The sequence below is a fragment of the Dryas octopetala genome, chromosome 2, assembly GCF_963921425.1.
Source record: "Dryas octopetala chromosome 2, drDryOcto1.1, whole genome shotgun sequence".
In the NCBI taxonomy this organism is placed as follows: Eukaryota; Viridiplantae; Streptophyta; class Magnoliopsida; order Rosales; family Rosaceae; genus Dryas; species Dryas octopetala.
Genome location: NC_141367.1, coordinates 1019335 through 1041930, shown reverse-complemented (window position 1 = coordinate 1041930; position 22596 = coordinate 1019335). Strand labels below are relative to the sequence as shown.

At 37.3% G+C, this 22596-nt stretch overlaps 2 protein-coding genes and 1 pseudogene across 2 annotated transcripts; 2 read left to right on the top strand and 1 right to left on the bottom strand.

The window, feature by feature from the left end:
• Positions 1–1733: 1733 nt before the first annotated feature.
• Positions 1734–3031, bottom strand: LOC147292355 (uncharacterized; annotated as a pseudogene).
• A 3956-nt stretch (positions 3032–6987) lies between these two features.
• LOC147292354 (F-box protein PP2-B10-like) lies at positions 6988–9185 on the top strand. Its single transcript, XM_086232778.1, has 3 exons — positions 6988–7257; positions 7841–7959; positions 8654–9185. Exons 1-3 carry the CDS (start codon positions 7192–7194, stop codon positions 9042–9044), a joined length of 576 nt encoding a protein of 191 aa, XP_086088904.1. The 5' UTR covers positions 6988–7191; the 3' UTR covers positions 9045–9185.
• Positions 9186–12290: 3105 nt separating this feature from the next.
• On the top strand, positions 12291–14554 carry LOC147292353 (putative F-box protein PP2-B12). The gene is made up of 3 exons (XM_086233016.1): positions 12291–12669; positions 13254–13372; positions 14069–14554. Exons 1-3 carry the CDS (start codon positions 12397–12399, stop codon positions 14457–14459), a joined length of 783 nt encoding a protein of 260 aa, XP_086089142.1. The 5' UTR covers positions 12291–12396; the 3' UTR covers positions 14460–14554.
• Positions 14555–22596: the final 8042 nt, after the last annotated feature.

Below are 22596 nucleotides of genomic sequence, written 5' to 3'. Positions count from 1 at the left end.
GGTCTTGGGCTACTACTTCTATTGCTAATTAGTTTTGGGATGAATGCTTAGATTTATTTATGATATCAGAGCAGGTTTACTTACGTGTGTTAGGCTGAGTGGCCACACATGCTTCACATCACCCACTATGAGTTGTTCACATGTTTAGTTTGAGTGATACGTGCGGAGGCGTGTGAGAATCTGAAGTATTGTCCCACATTAAAAAAATATAACCTTCCATAGTGGGTTATAAGGGTCTTGGGATATTCCTCCTATTGTCAATTGGTTTTGAGATGGATGCCTATATTTCTTTATTCCAGTCCAATTTCTAGTACTGACCAGAACAACAATCAAATGTTTGGAGTTTTAATATTGTTTTTGCTTTGGATTTGTGTGTATTCGTTTCTTGTATTAGTGTATCAATATTCCACATGCTATATATATACATATATATATAATATTAAAAACCCTATAAAATATTATTTTGACATAATAAGCATTTGAATGCAAACATTTAAAAGTTGATTGAAATTTTTTAAAGAGGTGAACTATTTTGTGTATGGTCTCTCTCATTTGGATTTTTTTTTTTTTTTTTAAACTTTTGTGTTAGTTTTTGTTTGAGCTTTTTTGGACTCAAATTACAAGTCTATTAGTTAGTAGAAATTAACTAATTCTATTTTTCATAAAGTTATATAAAGAATTAAGTTTAATATAGATAAAAACAAGGCAAATAAGTTTTAGGGTTTTTTTTTTTAAGTCAAGTTGAAAAATAAGGCTGATAACCCAGCCCACGCGCTATAGTGCGCTCCTGGCCCGGTCCACTTTAATGAAACACGTGAGACACGAAACCGACCAAGATATCGGTAAACAGTACCGAGCGCTCAGTAATTTCCATTGTGCAAGAGTGGCTATTTGAAAATGCATAAAAATGATACTTTATATATATACCTTATGTATTTTCTTATATAAATATGTCAAAAACTAATGAAACAAGCATAAAACACAAAATTCAAGTTTATGGAGTCACATTCACCCGCGTTATAATGTAACAATCTGCCCAATTAAAAAAAAAAAAAAAAAGCACGCCGAGGGCTCAGCATAACAAACACAAAATTGGCCTGTTATAATGTGAGTTTATTTATCAAAAAGTGAACCTATTTGTCATTATAACATTTTTTGTGAGTTTATTTATCATTAAGGGTTGTAACATAGACTTTAAAATAAATAGACTGCGTAAATTGGGTGGCATTTGGATTGACTTTTTTAAGCTCTTAGAATAAACACAATTAAAACTCATTTAACGTGTTATATTCTTGTACGAGCTTATAGTTTCAGTGGTAGTAAAATATGAGGGGTAGAGTAAGGGACAACACATTCAAGGATTGAATTTAACATGATTGTAATTAAAACCAATAGTTCATTGAAGTAAATCAAACTCTTAGGTGCAGGGGCGTATCCAGGATTTTAAAATAGGGTGGGCTGAACGTCTAAGCTACTTTCTCATTATTGTTAGTGAATATTTTGTGCAAAATTTCGATAGCATCTTATCTGTTTTTATGACACTTCCGAAATTTACACAACCTGTTAAATCACTTTTATAATTATTATCAAACAAAACTCGACGGCACGAGTAAATTTCATTAATAAAAAAAATATATACACCTAGTCAGGGAGAACGTAATGAGCCTTACCCCTCAAAATGCATATTCATACCAAGAAGAAACAATAAAAAAATATGTAATGCAAATACAATAGAACACTAATTAAGTTCAGCTCTGCGTTTCTTCACAGCATAAAAGTCATTAATTACAGAATCATAACTAATAGTATCAACAATATCTTTTTCAATGTGAATAACTATACAATCTGCAAGAAAATCATCACATATCTTGTTCCGAAGTCGATTCTTAATAATTTTCATACATGAAAATGTTCGCTCTGTTGTTGCCTTAGAAACTGAAAGAGTCAACACTAGACGAATCAATCTCTCAATCAACCAGTATGATTTTCTTTCTCTAACAAATTCTTGGCATAATTCCGAAATAAGACACATTCTGAAATTGTAAAAGTTCACATGCCTCATACTGATAATGTTCCAACGGTCTTTCAAGCTACACAGTTCATGTGTATTAACGTTTTGAGGGTAAAATTTCTCAGCCAAAGTGCATACTTTGTTAATGTCAAATGATTTGAATCCATCACGGGGATCCAATGCCGAGCTAAGGGTAAGGAGTTCTATTGTTCCCTCATTGAATCTACTATCTAACTCTATCAACTGAAAATTTATTATAGTGTTAAATATATCAAAATGATAATAATGCTTAACTGTAATAAAATCTTGTTGTTGACAAGAACGACATGTACCCTCCATATAGCGAGCACTCAAATAAAGGATATCAATGTTATTATTTTCACAAAATGATACCACAATTCCCATGAAATTATCCCAACTATTGTTCTTTAATTTTTGAAGAAGAAATTTAGTACTTGCAACTAAATTCATAGCATTTATAATGTCTTAAGATTGATTTTGCAATGCTTGGCAAAGTATATCAGTGATTCCCCTAACTTTATTCAACAAATGCAAGTGAAACACAAATTGAAAACATCGCACACCAGACAAAGCACCCTTAGCTTCCCCACGTATTTTGTAGTTGAGCCCATTTTGCTTCATGTTTTCAAGAATTTCACTAGTTGCACTAAACATAACAATTAACCTTCTAATAGAACCAAAATGAGAGTTCTAACGGGTAGCTCCAGGTCGTGACAAAGTATAGATTTGATTAGCTATTGTACCAGATTCAAGTTCTTCTAAGATTTGTTTTGCCACTTTTTATTTTCTCGTAGACCTTAACTCAGAAACACACTTGGATGAAGACCCAACTGAGTTCACAATAGTATTAAGCATATTGAAAAACAAATAGACATCAGGCACACCTTTAGCTGCCGCATTCAAAGATAGTTGTAACTGATGAGCAAAACAATGTACATAATATGCATATGGACAATCTTTAAGAAATAAAGCTTTTAATCAATTCCATTCACCACGCATATTGCTAGCACCATCGTATCTTTGACCACGCAAATTTTTCACTTGAAGGTTGTGTTGAGCAAACACTTTGTCTATCTATTTTTTAAGAGTTAAAGCACAAGTTTCCTCTACATTAACAACATGAAAGAGTTCTTTAAGAAACCGATCAACATCAACAAATCTTAAAATAATAGCCATTTGTTTTTTATTAGATTCGTCAAGTGATTCATTGACAAGAATACAAAACTTAGCATTCTCAACTTCTTCACGAATCTTACTCCTGACTTTGTTAGCAAGAATATTCAAAATCCCCCTTTGAATCATAGGAGAAATATACTTGGCATTTCCAGGAACTCGCTTCAAGACTACTTTATCAATATCTTCATTCAAACTTGCACCATATTTTATCAAGTCAATAAAATTTCCACGATTTGATGAGTCAATGGATTCATCATGGCCTCTAAAAGCAAGTGCTTGTTTTTCTATCGCCCTAATTGCCTCTATTGTAGTCTTTAGACGCAACCAATTATGTTCAATAATTTGTGGTGATTGTGGACTCATCACTTTGTCTATATGTTCACATACATTTCTTAAGCTATACCAATTTTGCATATACGACCATGTGGTGAATCTAGAAGCCCCACATGTTGTTGAAGGAAACAAAGTGTCTCACCGACTCTCTTCCAATCATGAAACCCAATAGAAATGAATAGAGGATGACATTTGGTTCACTTTCAAAGAGGAAACATGCAAAACAATATACCTTATCTTTGTCAACATAATACTCAAGCTAAGGAAATTTTTAGAACCAATTATATTGAAACCGACGATTTTGCTCTCCAACAGTGGTGCTTGGATACTCTCCTAATTTGGGTTGATAAGGCTCATTAAGTAAATATGCTCTACGGATATCATAACGTTCATTAACAGAATATGCCAATATTGCTCTACGTTTTCCTGGATCACGTTCAAGAATATTGTTATTAACTTTTTTGTCTATTTGATTTTGAGGCTAACCTCTTTGATTTTTAGAAGGATGATGCTCATCACAAATTGGAACATCACTACTAGATGGAGAAGGATGCTCACTTGATGATGTTAATGCTTGATGATTTTTCTTGAAAAATGAAGGAAGAGTTTTTCTTGGCTTGAAATGTTGACTTGACATTATAAACTGTAACCAATATATTATGGAACCAAAACAACAAAATCAACAACAATGTAATAATAAACTACCAAAAATCACAACTACAAGACAAGATAAATAATGGAATCAACCAATCAGGCAAGATAAGCTTGAAACCCCAAATTTATTCAAATCCCAATTTTTTTCAAATCCAAAATGAAACCCAAAAGCTTGAGATTCTATATAAAATAAATAGTGAGTTAGTTAAGTTAGTTACCTTTTTAGACTTGGGGTGACTGTAGTGTCGAGTGCCGATCGGAGAACAACTTCTGCTGGAAAAAAATGAAGAGCAGAAAATCAAAGTTAATCAAATAAAAAAAGAATTGTGAAAAAAATAGAAGAAGAAGAGGGATTGAATATATATGAGTGAAAACTTACATTGAAATTGAAAACTTCAGTTGGTGTGGTCACTGTGGTGGGCGGCGGAAAGCTTTGGCTGAAGCCTGAAGGACTAGGAGTGAAGGATATTGATGGGTTACGAGTATAGGTTATTGAAGGAGTGAAGGATATTGATCGAATGCGTGGAATGGCTAAATGGGTAGAGGATATTGATCTGTAGATATTTTTTTTTGTGTCATGGGTTGAGTATTGGGCATTTGGGCTATTAGGCTATTGGGCATTTGGGCTAAGACTAGTAGACTAGTAGTAGTAGTATTATTATTATTATTATTATTATTATTATTTTGCAAAAATTTGGGGTGGGCTACAGCCCACCTTAGCCCCCACGATACGCCCATGCTTACATGTGTTGTCCTCCGCTTACATGTGTTGTCATCCACTTGTCCGTCTTATTAGACAGACTGGAGGTAGAGAATACTTACCTCACACGTACTTGTGACAAAAGTTTGGCCTTCCCCCACCCTGAAATAAAAATAAAAATAAAAAATTTATATTTGCTTGACAAGTTGGGTTTCATAAGGTTTTTTATGTCCTCTTATTTTGTCAACCTGCACTCTTTCTATGTTTATTTAATTCGGAGTGTCGGGACTAACCAGGCGTATTGATAAACATAAATAAATATCCTACACATATTTTATAATTATATTTTAAAGTAAATTACTCTAAAGTCTATTTTACAGACCTTAATGATAAACAAACTCACCTAAAATGTTGCAATGATAAATAGGTATACTTTGTATAAATAAATCCTATGTTATAACTCTTCCGTGTTTTTAGTGCCGAGCGCTCGATGGTTTTTTTTTTTTTTTTAACTGGAAATTAATAACAATCATTTTTATGTTATAATACAGGTGGATGTGACTTCATAAGATTGAATTGTGCGTTTTACGTTGGTTTCATTAGTTTTTGACATGTTTATGCAAGAAAAGACATAAGGGATATCAACAAGTATCATTTTTATGCAACTTCATATAGTTACTGTTGCACAGTGGCAATTGCTGAGCACTCGGTGGGTTCCGTGTTGCGCACATTTCATTAAAGTGGATCAAGCTGTGATTTTCTGTAGTAAGTGGGCTGAGTTATCAGTCTTATTTGTGAACTGGACTTAAAAAAAAATTCTATATTTTAATTTTTAAGTTTTTACAAATCTTTTAAATTTAATACAAAACTTAATTTTTTTCCAATACAACAAGGGCCCAAGCCCAAAAAGAAAATCTACAAAACGATCAGCATGGGCCTGGTAAAACCAGCCCGATCCTTATCAAGAATTCTAAGAAGCTCATGGAAGCCCAAATCTCTATCACATCCCATAGTTCGCAAGATATGTATATTAACTAAGGGGGGGTTGTTCAGACCACCCTAACCTACTAAGTTGACCACCCCATTCAATTTTTGCCCCTTTTTGCCCATTTTGCCCCTGCATAAAAAAAAAAAAACCCACCCCTCCAATTTTGGCCGGCCACCACTCCCCGCCACCGACGCAACCCCACTCCCTCCCTACTGCCGGCGCGACCCCAGCCCCTCCCCACTGCCGGCGCGACCCACGCCATCTCCCCTCTCTCTCTTCCCTATCTCTCCCCTCTCTCTGCCTCCCTCCCTCACCGGACCACCATGGGTGGCCAGCGCAACCCCACCCCTCCCAGCCGCCGGCGCGACCCCAACCCTCCCATCGCCGGTCGACCCTACCCCTCCCCATGGCCGGCGTGACCCCCCCACCCCCGATCTTCCTTCTCTCTTTCTCTTCCCTCTCTCTGCCATCTTCTCTCTCTCCCCTCTGTCTGCCTCTCTCCCTCACCGGACCACCATGGGTGGCCGGCGTGACCCTCGATCTGGAGGTCTATGGGGTCGTGCCGGCCACCCATGGTGGTCCGGGGAGGGAGGGAGGCAGACAGAGGGGAGAGAGAAGATGGCAGAGAGAGGGAAGAGAGAGAGAAGGGAGATCGGGCCAGGGGAGGGCTGAGTGGGTTGCGCCGGCGATGGGGAGGGGCGGGGTCGACCGGCGAAGGGGAGGGGTGGGGTCGCGCCGGCGGTGGGGAGGGGGTGGGGTTGCGCCGGCAGCGGGGAGTGGTGGCCGGCCAAAATTGGAGGAGTGGTTTTTTTTTATGTAGGGGCAAAATGGGCAAAAATGAGCAAAAATTAAATGAGGTGGTCAACTTAGTAGTTTAGGGTGGTCTACGTAAGAAGATTAGGGCCGTAAAAGTTGAAAACTTGCTGGGGAAGTTCCACATTGATCAATTCCAACCGTTGGATTCTCTGAAGGAGCCAGTCATTGGCCCTTTCTTTTTGTTTGTTGTGTTTCGGTCAGAGCCCAGTCATTGGCTTGAGCAGCTGAATTTTCAAAGTCTCTCTCTTTAGTACTCTTCTTCTTCTTCTTAACACTACACACAGTGAGATATCTCATCAGCTTGCTGCCTGGGAGTGCATTTCCCACATAATATCTTGTACAACCCCTCGGGATGCGTGCAGATCAACGCTAGTCTCTTGTGTGTTTAGAACAGCTGCGGATTCTGATATTGTGTGGGAGAGGTTTCTGCCAAGAGATTATAAGGAGATCATTTCCAAATCCTTGTCCTCATCAGCTTCTTTGAATTCATTAATGTCCAAGAAGGATCTCTACTTTCATCTTTGCAATAACCCCATAATCATTGGCAATGGTCACATGGTAAGTAACCCAAATCCCATTCCAATATTTACCTTTCTTGACTGACAAAAGGGTTCTTTGATTTCTCTGTTGCCTCTGTTCAAGAATCCTCTTGGGTGATGACGACCCATATGTGTGAAAATTAATTGTACAACCATCAAGCAGAAAGATCCTAATATTAATTGGTTTAATTAATTGGATAGAGGTTTTGATTCTGATGACCAACATGGTGATTTGACTTTAAAAAATTTCAAGTATTTTAAAAATTGATTTTTTAATTAAACTCACCTTTTTTAATTAAACTCATTGTTTGAGAAACTTAAACATGAATCCTTTTGCTGCTGTTTTTTTTTCCCGGCCGAACTTGAGGCTCAACAGTATTTTGCTTGTTTACATGCTTAATTACCTGCTTATAGGGATTAGTAGGACCGTGTGGCATGGATAGCTAAATTTGAAAATCTTAGATGATTTAGAACAGCTGGATGTATCCTTGAATTGAAGAAAAGACTGATCCATGATATCTGATGGCTGCTTCTAGTACTAAATACTATTTGTATTGCTCCCATTGTGAACCATGGATGACATATATGCTTATTTGAAACAGAGTTTTGCACTTGAGAAGCGGAGCGGCAAAAAATGTTATATGATAGGGGCAAGAGGGCTTTCAATAGTATGGGGAGATACACCCAGATATTGGAAATGGACAACTCTACCAGAGTCTAGGTAATCCCTCACCATTATCTTATTGATCTATTATTTTTTTCAATGGTGGTAGCTCATACTTTGTAGGATAATTGATTGTTTATTGGATAGATTTGGTCCCAGGTTTTTGAATAAGAGGAGGGATATTATTAGCAAGTGAAATTTAATACAATGTAATATTAACATAACTGTGGTTGGCGTGATTTCATCACTGCAAATTATGCCCCAAAAAAACCCCTTACAAAAAAAATAATGTATGTGTCATAGTCAGATAACATCGTTGCGATGGTTTCTAAGGACCTCAATGGTCCCATCAGTAATTGCCAATGATGTGCTTCCAAAAGTATAGGGGGAAGAAAGTGTTAGGATGTTGCACTTATAGTGAGTCTGAGGGGGTTGAGATGGTTTCTTTAATAGAATTATGACTCCCTTGTCTAAAGAAAGTGAAGTGGTTAATTTCTATGGCTATCTAATCCCTGACTTGGGGGAATGAGGTGCCTAAACCCACCTGCATTCCATTATTTGAAGGAACTAATATGTGCTTATAATTAAATATTCAATATATTTTGTTTGAAGGGACCTAATACTTCCTTGTGGGAGGGAGTGATTGATGTCTACTCTAGACTATATGAAGCTTTTGGGGGCCTGTATATTTTACTACCCACAATATGTTATAATCATCAAATTGAAAGTTTGATGCATATTTGAATCACAGGTTCTCTGAAGTGGCAAAGCTCAGAGAAGTATGGTGGCTTGACATCAAGGGATGCATAGACACTAGAATTTTGTCCCCACGAACAACCTATGCAGCTTACCTTGTCTATCAGCTCCCAGAATCCAAACGGGGGTTTGAAGGAAGGTCTATTACATTGTGTATCATTTATGAGCAAGGTGCAGTTGCAGCTGAGCATAGTGTGATCCTAGACCCTACTCCTCCACAGGCTCGAAACAGAGGAGATGGGTGGATGGAAATTGAGATGGGTGAATTCTTCATTGGAGAAGGAGATAATGCTACTGTAGAGTGTAGTCTCAGGGAATGTAGTAATTACCACTGTAAGAGCGGCCTCATTGTGGAAGGTATTGAGTTCAGGCCCAAAGATATATAGTAGATAGAACGAAATGCCTCTATATATCCACTGTTTAAACAATGCTATTGCACTTTTGCATGTTTTCTCATCTTCTAGTTGGGGTTTCCATCTTTTTGTTGTGTGTTTCATTGTGCAAAACAAAAGAAGGTTCCATGTTAATTTTAATGTGTTTCATATATGCTACTGCCCTACTACTATTCAAGCTAAGACCATTGTCCAATGCGAACAATTAATGGAAATACTCTCCCAGGAAAACTGTTGCATTGTCTTCTCTACTTTGCTGACATATCTGATGCTTGTACCTGCGCATTTATTTGTGGATAATGATAATCTTATTTTCTTATGAAATTACAATGATACATCTACACTCACATAGGAAACAACTTCTCAATGAGGAGTTAGCCCAGGAGCTCTATGTAATAAGACAGGGAAAAATGTTTAATTATTGGGTAATGATAATTGCTTTTAAGATAAAGAGCATGTTACCTTTTTCATTATTGGATTGGTTCTTTCTCCGTGGATGGCTTTTCATTTGGTTAGTTTTTAGAGAGAGAAAGCGCTCCCCACTTGCTATGTTGCTATGGATGGATATCTCCCTTGTGGTGGGTGGGTGAGTGGGGTTTCTCTTGACTACTGCTTTGGGTAGGTAACTTGTAATTTAGTTAATTTGGCTTTGATTTTGGACGTGTAATGGCTCTAGAGTTGTTGCACAATTTTATGCAGAATATGGTTTATATTGGACGACAAAACTCATTATGATTATCTTAATATTTTTCATGGCTTCTTGCGGCTGTATATATCAAATTTTTTATAACTAGAATTAGTTTAGAAGACGCATGTTACTCTATGAATAAAGTGGTGACATCACCACTTTTAGGGTGGGTTAGGGGAGCAAATTTGCACTCGCGGTGATGGGTGTGCGGAATGAAGGAGAGGCAGCTGCGCCATGTGTCAACCGATGGTTGGATGAAAAGAATATTAATGAAGGAAAAGAGAGGAGGCGGAAGGAAAAAAGAAATGGCTGCGCCACGTGTCGACGCGAGAATGCCTGCTTCAAAGATTAATCAAAAGGAATGTTGGCTGCTGGCTTGGTTGCTTGGTTGCTTCAGTGGACGCGCGTCAGCATGCTGGAGGTAGAGAGAGAGATTAATCAAAATGGAAGAGAGGCTGAAGGAGAGAGAGGAAGCGGGCTGGGCTTGGCGCAGTGGCTGTCCAACTTCTGGAGCCGGGCCGGGCCATCTGCAAGTGGGCTTCATCTCTTCTTTCTTCTGGGCCATGCCGGCTCATTTCTTCTTCCTTCCTTTGGGCTTCTTTAAACTTAAGGCCTACACAAATTAAAACAAAATAATTACTAAATAAAGTCATACAATTCATAAAATGAAATCTAATCTAAAAAAAATTAAAAACCTACCAAACTCTAAGAATTTAAGATTAAAACTAATAAAACTTAAAAAATAAAATAATTACATAAAATAAGAATAAACTGTTGAAAATGCTAGAAAGAAAGGACCAAGGTATTAAATTTCGTTTTTTTAGGGTTTAGAAATTGAAACACATATTTAACAATTTTTTGTGAAGATTTCGCTGAAATTTTTGAAATTTGGGCGAAATTTACCGAAATTTATCGAAATTATCGACATTTTCTGTTTTATATTTTCTTCAACTTCAAAAATTCACCAAAAATAGCTTGAGACGCCAAATAATTTACCGAAAAATTTTACGGACTCATATTGATGAGTACTAATTTCCTATGACCTCAAAATAGTCAAATTGCTTTCAAAAAAATTATGAAAAATCCTACTCTCATAATATAATTCTGAAAAAATAATAATCGCCAAATTCTTGAATTTTCATATTTTAAAATTCATTTCCACACAACTAAGCTCTAAAACCACAACTAAAGGTCTAAGTTAGTTAAAATAAACTTAAGGAAATTTCTAATTCCTTTAAACAAACCTTAAAACAAGTTTGAAAAATTTAAGTAACAAAATTACCATAAGCCAAAATTTGGATTGTTACACTTAGTTAAGACAAAGCTTGGCTGGTTGAGAGGCACGAGAAAAAAGGAAGAAAAGATTAAAAAAAAAAAAAAAGACTGAAGAGAGAGGCACGGGGAAAAAAAAGTAAGGAGAGAAAAAAAAAATTTAAAAAAAGAGAAAAAAAGAGGGGGGGGGGGGTTTGGGGCCTTTGGGCAATTGGAAAGAAAAAAAAAAGTTTGGGATTTTGTTTAGTTATTTTAAATCTTAAACTCTAATACATGTCTATATAAAAAATAATTAAAAATATCCTAAATGGCCTAAAACCTAATATTCTAAAAAATATAGAATATATAGGGTTTAATATATAGATTATAGAGTATAAAGAGTATTAGGGTATATAAAGTATATAGAGTATTAGGGTTTAGATTTTAGTGTATAATTAAATTATACAGTATAAAGAATATACTAATTTTATATTCATTATACTAATTTTATTTAACAATATTTGCTCCAGCGCGCATTGTATTCACCTTATATCACATGAAACCTACTATATAATTTGGTTTATTTAATGTTTTTTATCAATTTAGTAGATAATATGTTAAATAAACATATGTTAAAGTTTCATTAAAAATTTTCGTATTTTGATAATAATTCCATCGTTTCCGTCTAATTTTTTTTCGAAATTTTCTCGAAATTCGAAATTTAATTCTTTGGAAAGAACTAGAATGTATAATTTAGAAGTTAAATAAATATTATCAAATGAGCTCAACACGTGTTGCGCACATTTCATTAAAGTGGATCAGATTGTGATTTTCTGTAGGAAGTGGACTGCGTTATCAACCTTATTTGTAAACTGAACATAAAAAAAAAAAAAAAAAAAAAAAAAAAAAAAAAAAAAAAAACCCTATATTATAATTTTTAAGTTTTTACAAATCTTTTAAATTTAATACTAAACTTAATGTTTTTTCAATACAACAGGAGCCGAAGCCCAAAAAGAAAATCTACAAAACGATCAGCATATCCTTATCAAGAATTCTAAGAAGCTCATGGAAGCCCAAATCTCTATCACATCCCATAGTTCGCAAGATATGTATATTAACTAATTGATTTAGATTAGTATTTAACACCAACACAAATGACCACATCTACGTAAGAAGATTAGGGCCGTAAAAGTAGGAAACTTGCTGGGGAAGTTTCCTTTGATCAATTCCAACCGTTGGATTCTCTGAAGGAGCCAGTCATTGGCCCTTTCTTTTTTGTTATGTTTCGGTCAGAGCCCAGTCATTGGCTTGAGCAGCTGAGTTTTCAAAGTCTCTCTCTTTAGTACTCTCTTCTTCTTCTTCTTCTTCTTAACACTACACACAGTGAGATATCTCAGATATCTACAGATGAACATCATCAGCTTGCTGCCTGGGGAGTGCATTTCCCACATAATTTCTTGTACAACCCCTCGAGATGCGTGCAGATCAACGCTAGTCTCTTGTGTGTTTAGAACAGCTGCGGATTCTGATATTGTGTGGGAGAGGTTTCTGCCAAGAGATTATAAGGAGATCATTTCCAAATCCTTGTCCTCATCAGCTTCTTTGAATTCATTAATGTCCAAGAAGGATCTCTACTTTCATCTTTGCAATAACCCCATAATCATTGGCAATGGTCACATGGTAAGTAGCCCAAATCCCATTCCAATATTTACCTTTCTTGACTGACAAAAGGGTTCTTTGATTTCTTTGTTGCCTCTGTTCAAGAATCCTCTTGGGTGATGACGACCCATATGTGTGAAAATCAATTGTACAACCATCAAGCAGAAAGATCCTAAGATTAATTGGTTTAATTAATTGGATGGAGGTTTTGATTCTGATGACCAACATGGTGATTTGACTTTAAAAAAATTTCTAAGTATTTTAAAAATTGATTTTTTAATTAAACTCACCTTTTTTAATTAAACTCATTGTTTGAGAAACTTAAACATGAATCCTTTTACTGCTGTTTTTTTTCCCGGCCGAACTTGAGGCTCAACAGTATTTTGCTTGTTTACATGCTTAATTACCTGCTTATGGGGATTAGTAGGACCGTGTGGCATGTATAGCTAAATTTGAAAATCTTAGATGATTTAGAACAGCTGGATATATCCTTGAATTGAAGAAAAGACTGATCCATGATATCTGATGGCTGCTTCTAGTACTAAATACTATTTGTATTGCTCCCATTGTGAACCATGGATGACATATATGCTTATTTGAAACAGAGTTTTGCACTCGAGAAGCGGAGCAGCAAAAAATGTTATATGATAGGGGCAAGAGGGCTTTCAATAATATGGGGAGATACACCCAGATATTGGAAATGGATAACTCTACCAGAGTCTAGGTAATCTCTCACCATTATCTTATTGATCTATTATTTTTTTCAATGGTGGTAGCTCATACTTTGTAGGATAATTGATTGTTTATTGGATAGATTTGGTCCCAGGTTTTTGAATAAGAGGAGGGATATTATTAGCAAGTGAAATTTAATACAATGTAATATTAACATAACTGTGGTTGGCGTGATTTCATCACTGCATATTATGCCCCAAAAAAACCCCTTACAAAAAAAATAATGCATGTGTCATAGTCAGATAACATCGTTGTGATGTTTTCTAAGGACCTCAATGGTCCCATCAGTAATTTCCAATGATGTGCTTCCAAAAGTATAGGGGGAATGAAAGTGTTAGGATGTTGCACTTATAGTGAGTCTGAGGGGGTTGAGATGGTGTCTTTAATTAGAATTATGACTCCCTTGTCCAAAGAAAGTGAAGTGGTTAATTTCTATGGCTATCTAATCCCTGACTTGGGGGAATGAGGTGCCTAAACCCACCAGCATTCCATTATTTGAAGGAACTAATATGTGCTTATAATTAAATATTCAATATCTTTTGTTTGAAGGGACCTAATACTTCCTTGTGGGTGGGAGTGATTGATGTCTACTCCAGACTATATGAAGCTTTTGGGGGCCTGTATATGTTACTACCCACAATATGTTATAATCATCAAATTGAAAGTTTGATGCATATTTGAATCACAGGTTCTCTGAAGTGGCACAGCTCAGAGCAGTATGGTGGCTTGACATCAAGGGATACATAGACACTAGAATTTTGTCCCCACTAACAACCTATGCAGCTTACCTTGTCTATCAGCTCCCAGAATCCGAACGGGGGTTTGAAGGAAGGTCTATTAGATTGTGTATCATTTATGAGCAAGGTGCTGTTGCAGCTGAGCATAGTGTGATCCTAGACCCTACGCCTCCACAGGCTCGAAACAGAGGAGATGGGTGGATGGAAATTGAGATGGGTGAATTCTTCATTGGAGAAGGAGATAATGCTACTGTAGAGTGTAGTCTCAGGGAATGTAGTAATTACCACTGTAAGAGCGGCCTCATTGTGGAAGGTATTGAGTTCAGGCCCAAAGATATATAGTAGATAGAACGAAATGCCTCTATATATCCACTGTTGAAACAATGCTATTGTACTTTTGCATGTTTTCTCATCTTCTAGTTGGGGTTTCCATCTTTTTGTTGTGTGTTTCATTGTGCAAAACAAAAGAAGGTTCCATGTTAATTTTAATGTGTTTCATATATGCTACTGCCCTACTACTATTCAAGCTAAGACCATTGTCCAATGCGAACAATTAATGGAAATACTCTTCCAGGAAAACTGTTGCATTGTCTTCTCTACTTTGCTGACATATCTGATACTTGTACCTGCACATTTATTTGTGGATAATGATAATCTTATTTTCTTATGAAATTACAATGATACATCTACACTCACATAGGAAACAACTTCTCAATGAGGAGTTAGCCCAGGACCTCTATGTAATAAGACAGGGAAAAATGTTTAATTATTGGGTAATGATAATTGCTTTTAAGATAAAGAGCATGTTACCTTTTTCATTATTGGATTGGTTCTTTCCCCGTGGATGGCTTTTCATTTGGTTAGTTTTTAGAGAGAGAAAGCTCTCCCCACATGCTATGTTGCTATGGATGGATATCTCCCTTCTGGTGGGTGGGTGGGGTTTCTCTTGACTACTGCTTTGGGTAGTTTTTTGTACTTCTCTTACAGTACTGCAATTTATATTTGGGTATTCTAGATTAGAATTTTTGGTGTTGCAGATCTAAGTATTTTAGTTTTCTAAATTTGACAGTTGACAAATAGTCGACAAATGGTCAACTTTGATATCATGGATCGACAAATGGTCGATGAGTTGGTCGATTTGAATTTGTAGCCAGTTCATCGTGTTCATCATGTTCAAATGAGAGTTTCTTTTGTCAAAGTCCTGAGGGATATTTTAGTTTGAAAAATAGCTAGAGTCGTAAAAGTTATATTTTGGAAAATGTGCTTATAAAAGCAATAGGGCTTCCCAAAGAGGTACTAGGTTAAATTTCCCATAATAAAAAGAATAGCTGGCCTATGAGGAAACCACAACTTGATTACTTCCTTGTTGCAGATCGACCCTTGTAAACTTGGAGTTGAGATATGCTGTCCCAAAATATTCTTATAATTCAACCAACTTGGAACAAAATGTGTGGGGACAGCAGATCTCAACTCATCATGATCACGAGTTAAAGTGATCCTAAGCTTGTTGCATTGGGTTTTCTTTTGGAGCTGGAGTGATCTTTCTTTTTGCTTTGTTTTTGTTTGATTAATTGAAATGCCGTGAAGAAAAGTATCCATATATAGTCGTTCATTTCAAAGTTTCACTGCGTTTTCAAGCTTCTAATCTAATTTAATTGCCTAGAGCTTTTGCATTATTGGTCTGTTCTTTGTGTTTGATCCAGTATGGAAGCAAACATGGCAGATATTCTCCTTACTTTTTCTGTGGAGGTAATACTCCAGAAGGTGACTTTTCACTTGCTGTTCATGTGAAATATAGTCAGCTTCCATTATCTTTATTTATTAAGAAAAAAATTTCAATCAGGACATCTACTTTGGGATCAATTTTAGTTTAGAATACTAGTTTGAGTTTGTGTTAATATAGGACACATATTTAGGATTTGTGTTAGTTTGAGACAATCCGTCAACTCCCTTAACTTTTCCGTCTAAATAAGGGATAATTTTGTCATTTCATATTAAAAAAAAAAAAAAAAAAGAGTTACTACAAAATATATATATATATATATTTATAAACAGAACACATATTTTGATAGTTGTTTTAGTTCAGGAGATTAATTTTGCTTTATATTAATGAAGAGGAAATTACAGATTTAGTCCAGTTATTTTATACCTAGTTCAATTTTGGTCCACAATCTTTTTTAAGTTCTGTTTTGGTCCACTAATTGTTTCACTTGTTCAATAAAGGTCCAGATTTGTTTTCTCAAATTTGGCCTGCTTTTTACCCTATCAAATCTCACCCAAATTCAGCAAATATATACTTGTTTTAAAGCTATGCATTTCTTCTTTACAACCATATAAAGATCATTCAAATTGGAGTTCTAAAACTCAAGATAATTGACCCTAAAGTAGGGTACCCAAAACTGCCAATTTTTCAAATTTCACCAAATCTCAATTCTCTTAGATTATAATACTCCAAATTTGTTTTTATGACTAAGAAATGATGAAATATAACTTATACTTCAATTATAATTGAAGAAAACACAACCCAAAAGATTTAAAGTCACAAATCTGGACCTTTATTGAACAAATGAAACAATTAGTGGACCAAAACAGAACTTAAAAAAGATCGTGGACCAAAATTGAACTAGGTATAAAATAAGTGGACCAAATCTGTAATTTCCTCTATTAATGAATGACACATACTTTCATTTTGTGTCAATTAAGGACTATGTTTTCCTATTTGTAAATTTTTTCATAAAAAAAAAAAAAAAAAAAAAAAAATCAAAAGAGGAAAAAAAATCATTAAAAAGTTTAAGACCAAAAAAAAGTTTACATTTCAAAAAGATTAAAATTTAAAATTAATTTAAAATAGATTAAAACTAATAACAAAAAAGCAAAAAAAAAAAAAAAATGCAGTAAATCTGGGATCGCACCAACCCATCCCATGCCGCCCCAATCTATGGCCTATTGTTGGCGACAGCCTACCCGTCGGCGAAGGCCTTACCTGCTGACGCGACCCCAAGCTCTCTCTATCTCTCCACTTTCCTCCCCACCCAGCCTGCCCTACCACCTCCCAACTCAGCAACGTTGCACCCAATCCAACCCAGCCTCGGCCCCGTCACAACCCCCCCCCCCCCCCCACACCCAACCCCGCCCCTTCGCAACCCCCCCCACCCAGCCCTGATGACTTCCAGTGCGTTGGCGTTGCTGCCGTTTGAGTCACCCTGAGAGAGAGAGAGAGAGAGTTTAATTCTTTTTGTTTCTTTTTTATTATTATTTCAATTTTAATATTTTCAGTTTTAATGTTGTTTAGTTTTAATCTTTTTTAATTCTAAAAAATTAGTTTTAAATATTTTGATTTACTTTTAATATTAATCTTTTTAGTTTTTTAGTAGTAAACTTTTTTTTTTTAGTTTTTATTTGTTTTAAAAATATGAAATGACCAAATTATCCCTTATTTGAATGAAAAAGTTAACAAAATTGACAAATTATCCCAGATTAACAAATCTTAAATATGTGTCTTATGTTAACACAAATTCAAACTGGTGTCCTAAACTAAGATTGACTCCAAAGTAGATGTATTGTTTAAAATTTTTTCCCATTTATTAACTATAATCAACCACAACAAAAATATAATTATTAACCCCCAAAATTTGAATCAAAGTAACTAATCACAAAAAGAAGAATCACGCTGCTTCTTTCCTCACGCAACTGTTAATTGTTGTACTCTCTATGGCCCACAAGAATCGTCTCTCACTAGGAAAACATTCACCATCTTTCTTTCCTTTATTTCTTCTTTTTCCACGTTCCTAGCCTTCATATGTAAGGTTTATGTTTCAGATATCCTTTATTGATTCAAAGATCAAATATATAGTACAAGCATGTGCCCTATTGCTATACAATTACACAATTAATATGCTTGGAGTGGAAGTAATCAATACACAATTACAATAGGAATCCCTAGTAACTAGGAAACCTTACTAACATCATCTAATGCGCACTCCTCATGTGATTGTACTATATCCATATGCAATTACACATCACATAGGAGTATAGGACAAATCTTTTACACATGCTGCTTCAGAAATTGAATTCACCTCCAATAGTCCAACGTGCTTGTAAATTTCTTCAATCTCCTACTTAGTAAATTAAGCAATCGAATAAAATGAGGAGTTTATTTCACAACTTGATAGTAATATTAGTAATTATTTCCATCTCCAAATATTTTATGACAATGAAAGAAATAATTCTCATTAATAAACTTCAATTGTCAATTTAAAGTGCACAAAATATTTAGTTTAAATACAATAAACATGCTTTTTTGAACTATTATCATAAACACTTAAAATTGAACCAACTTCAATTATTTTTTAATGTCTCCCCTCATTTGTCTACCTATTATCCTCTATATTATTATTAATTAATAGCCTTATTTTTCATTTGATTAAGTTCATAATAAAATAAATTATACACTTGATTAACGTTAGGGGCTTGTAGCTTTTAGTCTTTGAGAGCATTTACCCTTACACACAAGGTTAGAATTCGATCCTTTGGTCTCCTTGTCACCAAAAAAAAAAAAAAAAAGTTGTAAATAACTTATTTTGTGTGGCTGTCCACAAATAAGAAACTATGGGGGCTGCTTTGTAAATTATATTTACTAGAAACCCATACTTGTAAAATGGGAAAATATCTAGAGTGGTGCCCAAGCATTATTTCTCTATAAATTGGCAGCCAAATGAAGAAATGCAGAGACCAACTCCCACTCTTCTATTCGGAAATTATTCTCTCGTGTTCTTTATTTATTGTCCACATAATGCCACCTAGGATCCACATAATTAAAAAAAAAAAAAAATGGACCCCATACATACCATGTCACTGCTTAACTGTTGAAAAATTGGTCAACCAAACAAAAGTTTGACAATAGGTGACATTGACTTAAATTAAAAACTTTATGTACTACATTGAAAAATTGAAACCTTATGGGGGGATTGAAAATGACAACAAATTTTTTTTTTTTTTTTTTTTATAAGAAGCTATTGATTTTATTTATTGAGAATCAGTAAACACTGCTTCAATGAGCCAAGAAGGCATTACATCAGTCCAGAAGGACACTCCAACATGAGACTTAGAAATTGGGCTAATTGATGAGCCACTCTATTAGCATCCCGTCTTCGAAATTGGCAAGTGGCATTCCGAAAGGATGCCATGCGCAGGCGAACTTCCTCCACCAAGACACCGTCGGCATGCAAGCAGGGAGAGTCATCCCCGATACATTTTACTGCATATTGGGCGTCCATTTCTAGGATCACATTCTGGTAGCCCATGTCCCTAGCTAGAGTCAGCCCCATTGCAGCAGCCATTAATTCTGTGGCATTAGAAGAGAAGGACCCCGGGACATGTTTGGCCGCTGCAACCATAGCAGCACCGGCACTGTCGCGAATCACCACTCCCAGCCCACACTTGCGTTGCGCCACAGATGTACTCCCATCCACATTTATTTTGTAAACTCCAGCAGGCGGATGTTCCCAAATATTTAGGCTAGATGACACCAAGCCTGCCCCCTGTACCTGAGTTTGAGCTTCCCCATATTCCGCAGCCAGATGAGCCAGGCGGTCGAAAGAGAGCGCAGCATCCACTTGCACCTGGTTGTGCACCCAATCGTTCCGATAGTGCCAAATTCCCCAACATATGAAAGCAAACAGAGCCATTTCATCCTTTGTGAGGACCTGCATGGCAAACTGAATCAAATCCATCACAGACCCCCCCATCGGCCATCCCACTGCTTCACTTAGGGAAGAGTGATTCCAAATTGAACGGGCATGCTTACACCCCCAAATAGCATGTAAGGAAGTTTCAGGTTTTTTGGAGCAACAAGGGCAGATGGGGGTGTCACAAAGCTTGCGGTGGAAGAGGTTGGCGTTGCATGGGAGGATCTCTTTGCACCCTCGCCACAGAAAAATTTTCACCTTCCCCGGTATCTTGAGCTGCCATACCTTCCGCCATAAACCTTCCATTGAAACCCGAGATGGTCCCTCAGAGCCCCCCATGCGATGCTTCTCCGCCATAGCCACCCAATATCCACTTCTAACCGTATAATGCCCATTACGAGAGTAATGCCATATCTGGGTATCTTCCACCGGCAATCGACTAATAGGAATGCCGACAATCACATCTGCTTCCGCAATGGAAAAAAGAGAATAGATGCAATCATAATTCCATTGCCTTCCAGGAGTGATGAGATCACAGACCCGTAAATCATTCGCTGCTAGTCGAGGAGACTGCACCCGAAAGGTAGTTGGGGTGGGGAGCCAGCCATCCTTATATACCGAGATGTTATCTCCATTGCCCACCCGCCACCTCAATCCCGTCACCATTAGATCCCTAGCCCACATAAGTGACCTCCAGAAGAAGGAGGGTTTAGACCCCAAATTTGCCTCTGAGAAAATTCCATTTGGGAAATATTTTCCTTTTAGTACCCGGCTTACTAAAACATGTGGGGAGTTGATAAGCCTCCAGCCCATCTTCGCTAACATAGCCTTGTTAAAACTCTCCAAATCTCGGAAACCCAAACCCCCTTCAAGCTTCGACGCACACAGTTTCTCCCACGCAAGCCAGTGCATGCCCTGTTTATGTTTGTTTCCCCACCAGAACCGAGATACCAAGGCTGTAATCTTCCTGCACGTTGCCTTAGGCATCCTAAAAATGCTCATATAATAAGTAGGAATGGCCTGTATTACCGCTTTGAGCAAGACTTCCTTTCCAGCCCGTGAGAGTAGCTTTTCCTTCCACCCATTAAGCCGCTGCCAGACCCGATCCTTTAAGGAATTGAACACATCCACTTTCCTTCTCCCTGTCACCGTAGGCAAGCCCAGATATTTTTCATGACAGTGCGTTACAGGAACCCCCAACACCTGGGATATTATTGTGCGAATAAGATGCTCTGTATTTTTACTAAAACATACAGCAGACTTAGTGAAGTTGACTAGCTGTCCTGAGGCTTCTTCATAGGTTTTCAGTATTTTCTTTATCACCCATGCCGCCCCAGTAGTAGCCTCAAGGAACAAGAGACTATCATCTGCATAGAAAAGATGGGTAATTGATGGGGCGTAGAAGCCAACCTTGACACCTCGAATCAAATTTTGTCGTTCTGCATTCTGTAGTAGTGCGCTAAGGCCTTCGGCACACAACAAAAACAGGTATGGGGAGAGTGGGCAGCCTTGCCGAAGACCCCTATGTGGTGTAATATTTCCCAGAGGACCTCCCTTCCACAAAACTGAAAACCGCACAGTAGTAATACAATCCATAATCCGAGCAACCCACCGTTCATGAAACCCCAATTTAAGCATGATGGCTTCCAAAAAACACCATTCGACCCGGTCGTATGCCTTAGCCATGTCTAATTTGAGTGCCATTTTCGGTGTGGCTGAAGCATTCTGAGTTTTAATTGTGTGAGTAGTTTCGAAAGCTGCAACCACATTGTCAATAATTTGGCGGCCCGGGACGAAGGCACTCTGGTTTTCCGAAATCACGTTTGGGAGCACCCCTTTCATTCTATTTGCGAGAGACTTAGCAACAAGTTTGTAAAGAACAGTGCAGAGGCTGATCGGTCGGAAGTCCGATACATACTGTGGCTTCTCAATCTTGGGGATGAGCGCAATGAGGGTGTCATTGACGCTCCCCACACTTTCATGTCCGTTCAACACTTTGAGGCAGAAATCCGTAACACTATCACCCACAATATGCCAATACCGTTGATAAAAGAGAGCGGGCATGCCGTCCACACCCGGGGATTTTGTGGGATACATCTGAGAGAGGGCTTTTTCAACTTCTTCTCGGCTGAAAGGATGTAATAATCCGGCATTCATTGCATCTGAAATCTTGGGATCCACATGGCTCAGAATGTGCTGCATACTCTTACCCCCAGTGGTAGTAAACAGGCCCGTAAAGTAGTCACAAAACATGGTGCCGACCACCCCATTTTCGGTGACCCACTCATTTTGCTCATTTAACAGCCCATTGATGGAATTTATGCGGCCACGTTCTTTTGCATGTGCATGGAAAAATCTGGTGTTCCTGTCGCCTTCCCGAAGCCACGAAATCCTAGAACGTTGCCGCCAATACAGTTCATCCTCTACCACTAGTCGACCCAGCTTTTCTTCCAAGTCCCGTTGTTTCATAAGATGGATTCCATGTGGGGGAGTCGCTTTGATGGCTTCAAGTTCAGATTGAATCTTTTTTATTTGACCTTGCCGACCCCTGAAAAGCTTAGAGCTCCATGATTTTAATTGACCCGCACACCTCTTGAGCCCCGGTATCACTGCAGCCCCCTCAGATACGGTTTCCGCCCATACCTTCCTAATCACGTCTTCACAGCCCTCCTCCCGACACCAACGTTGTTCAAAGTGGAACCTGCGGCCTATGTGTGTCTGTGGAGGTGCACTAGCATGTGGCAATGTCCGAACCAAGATGGGGATGTGATCGGATCCAGGAAATTGGATAT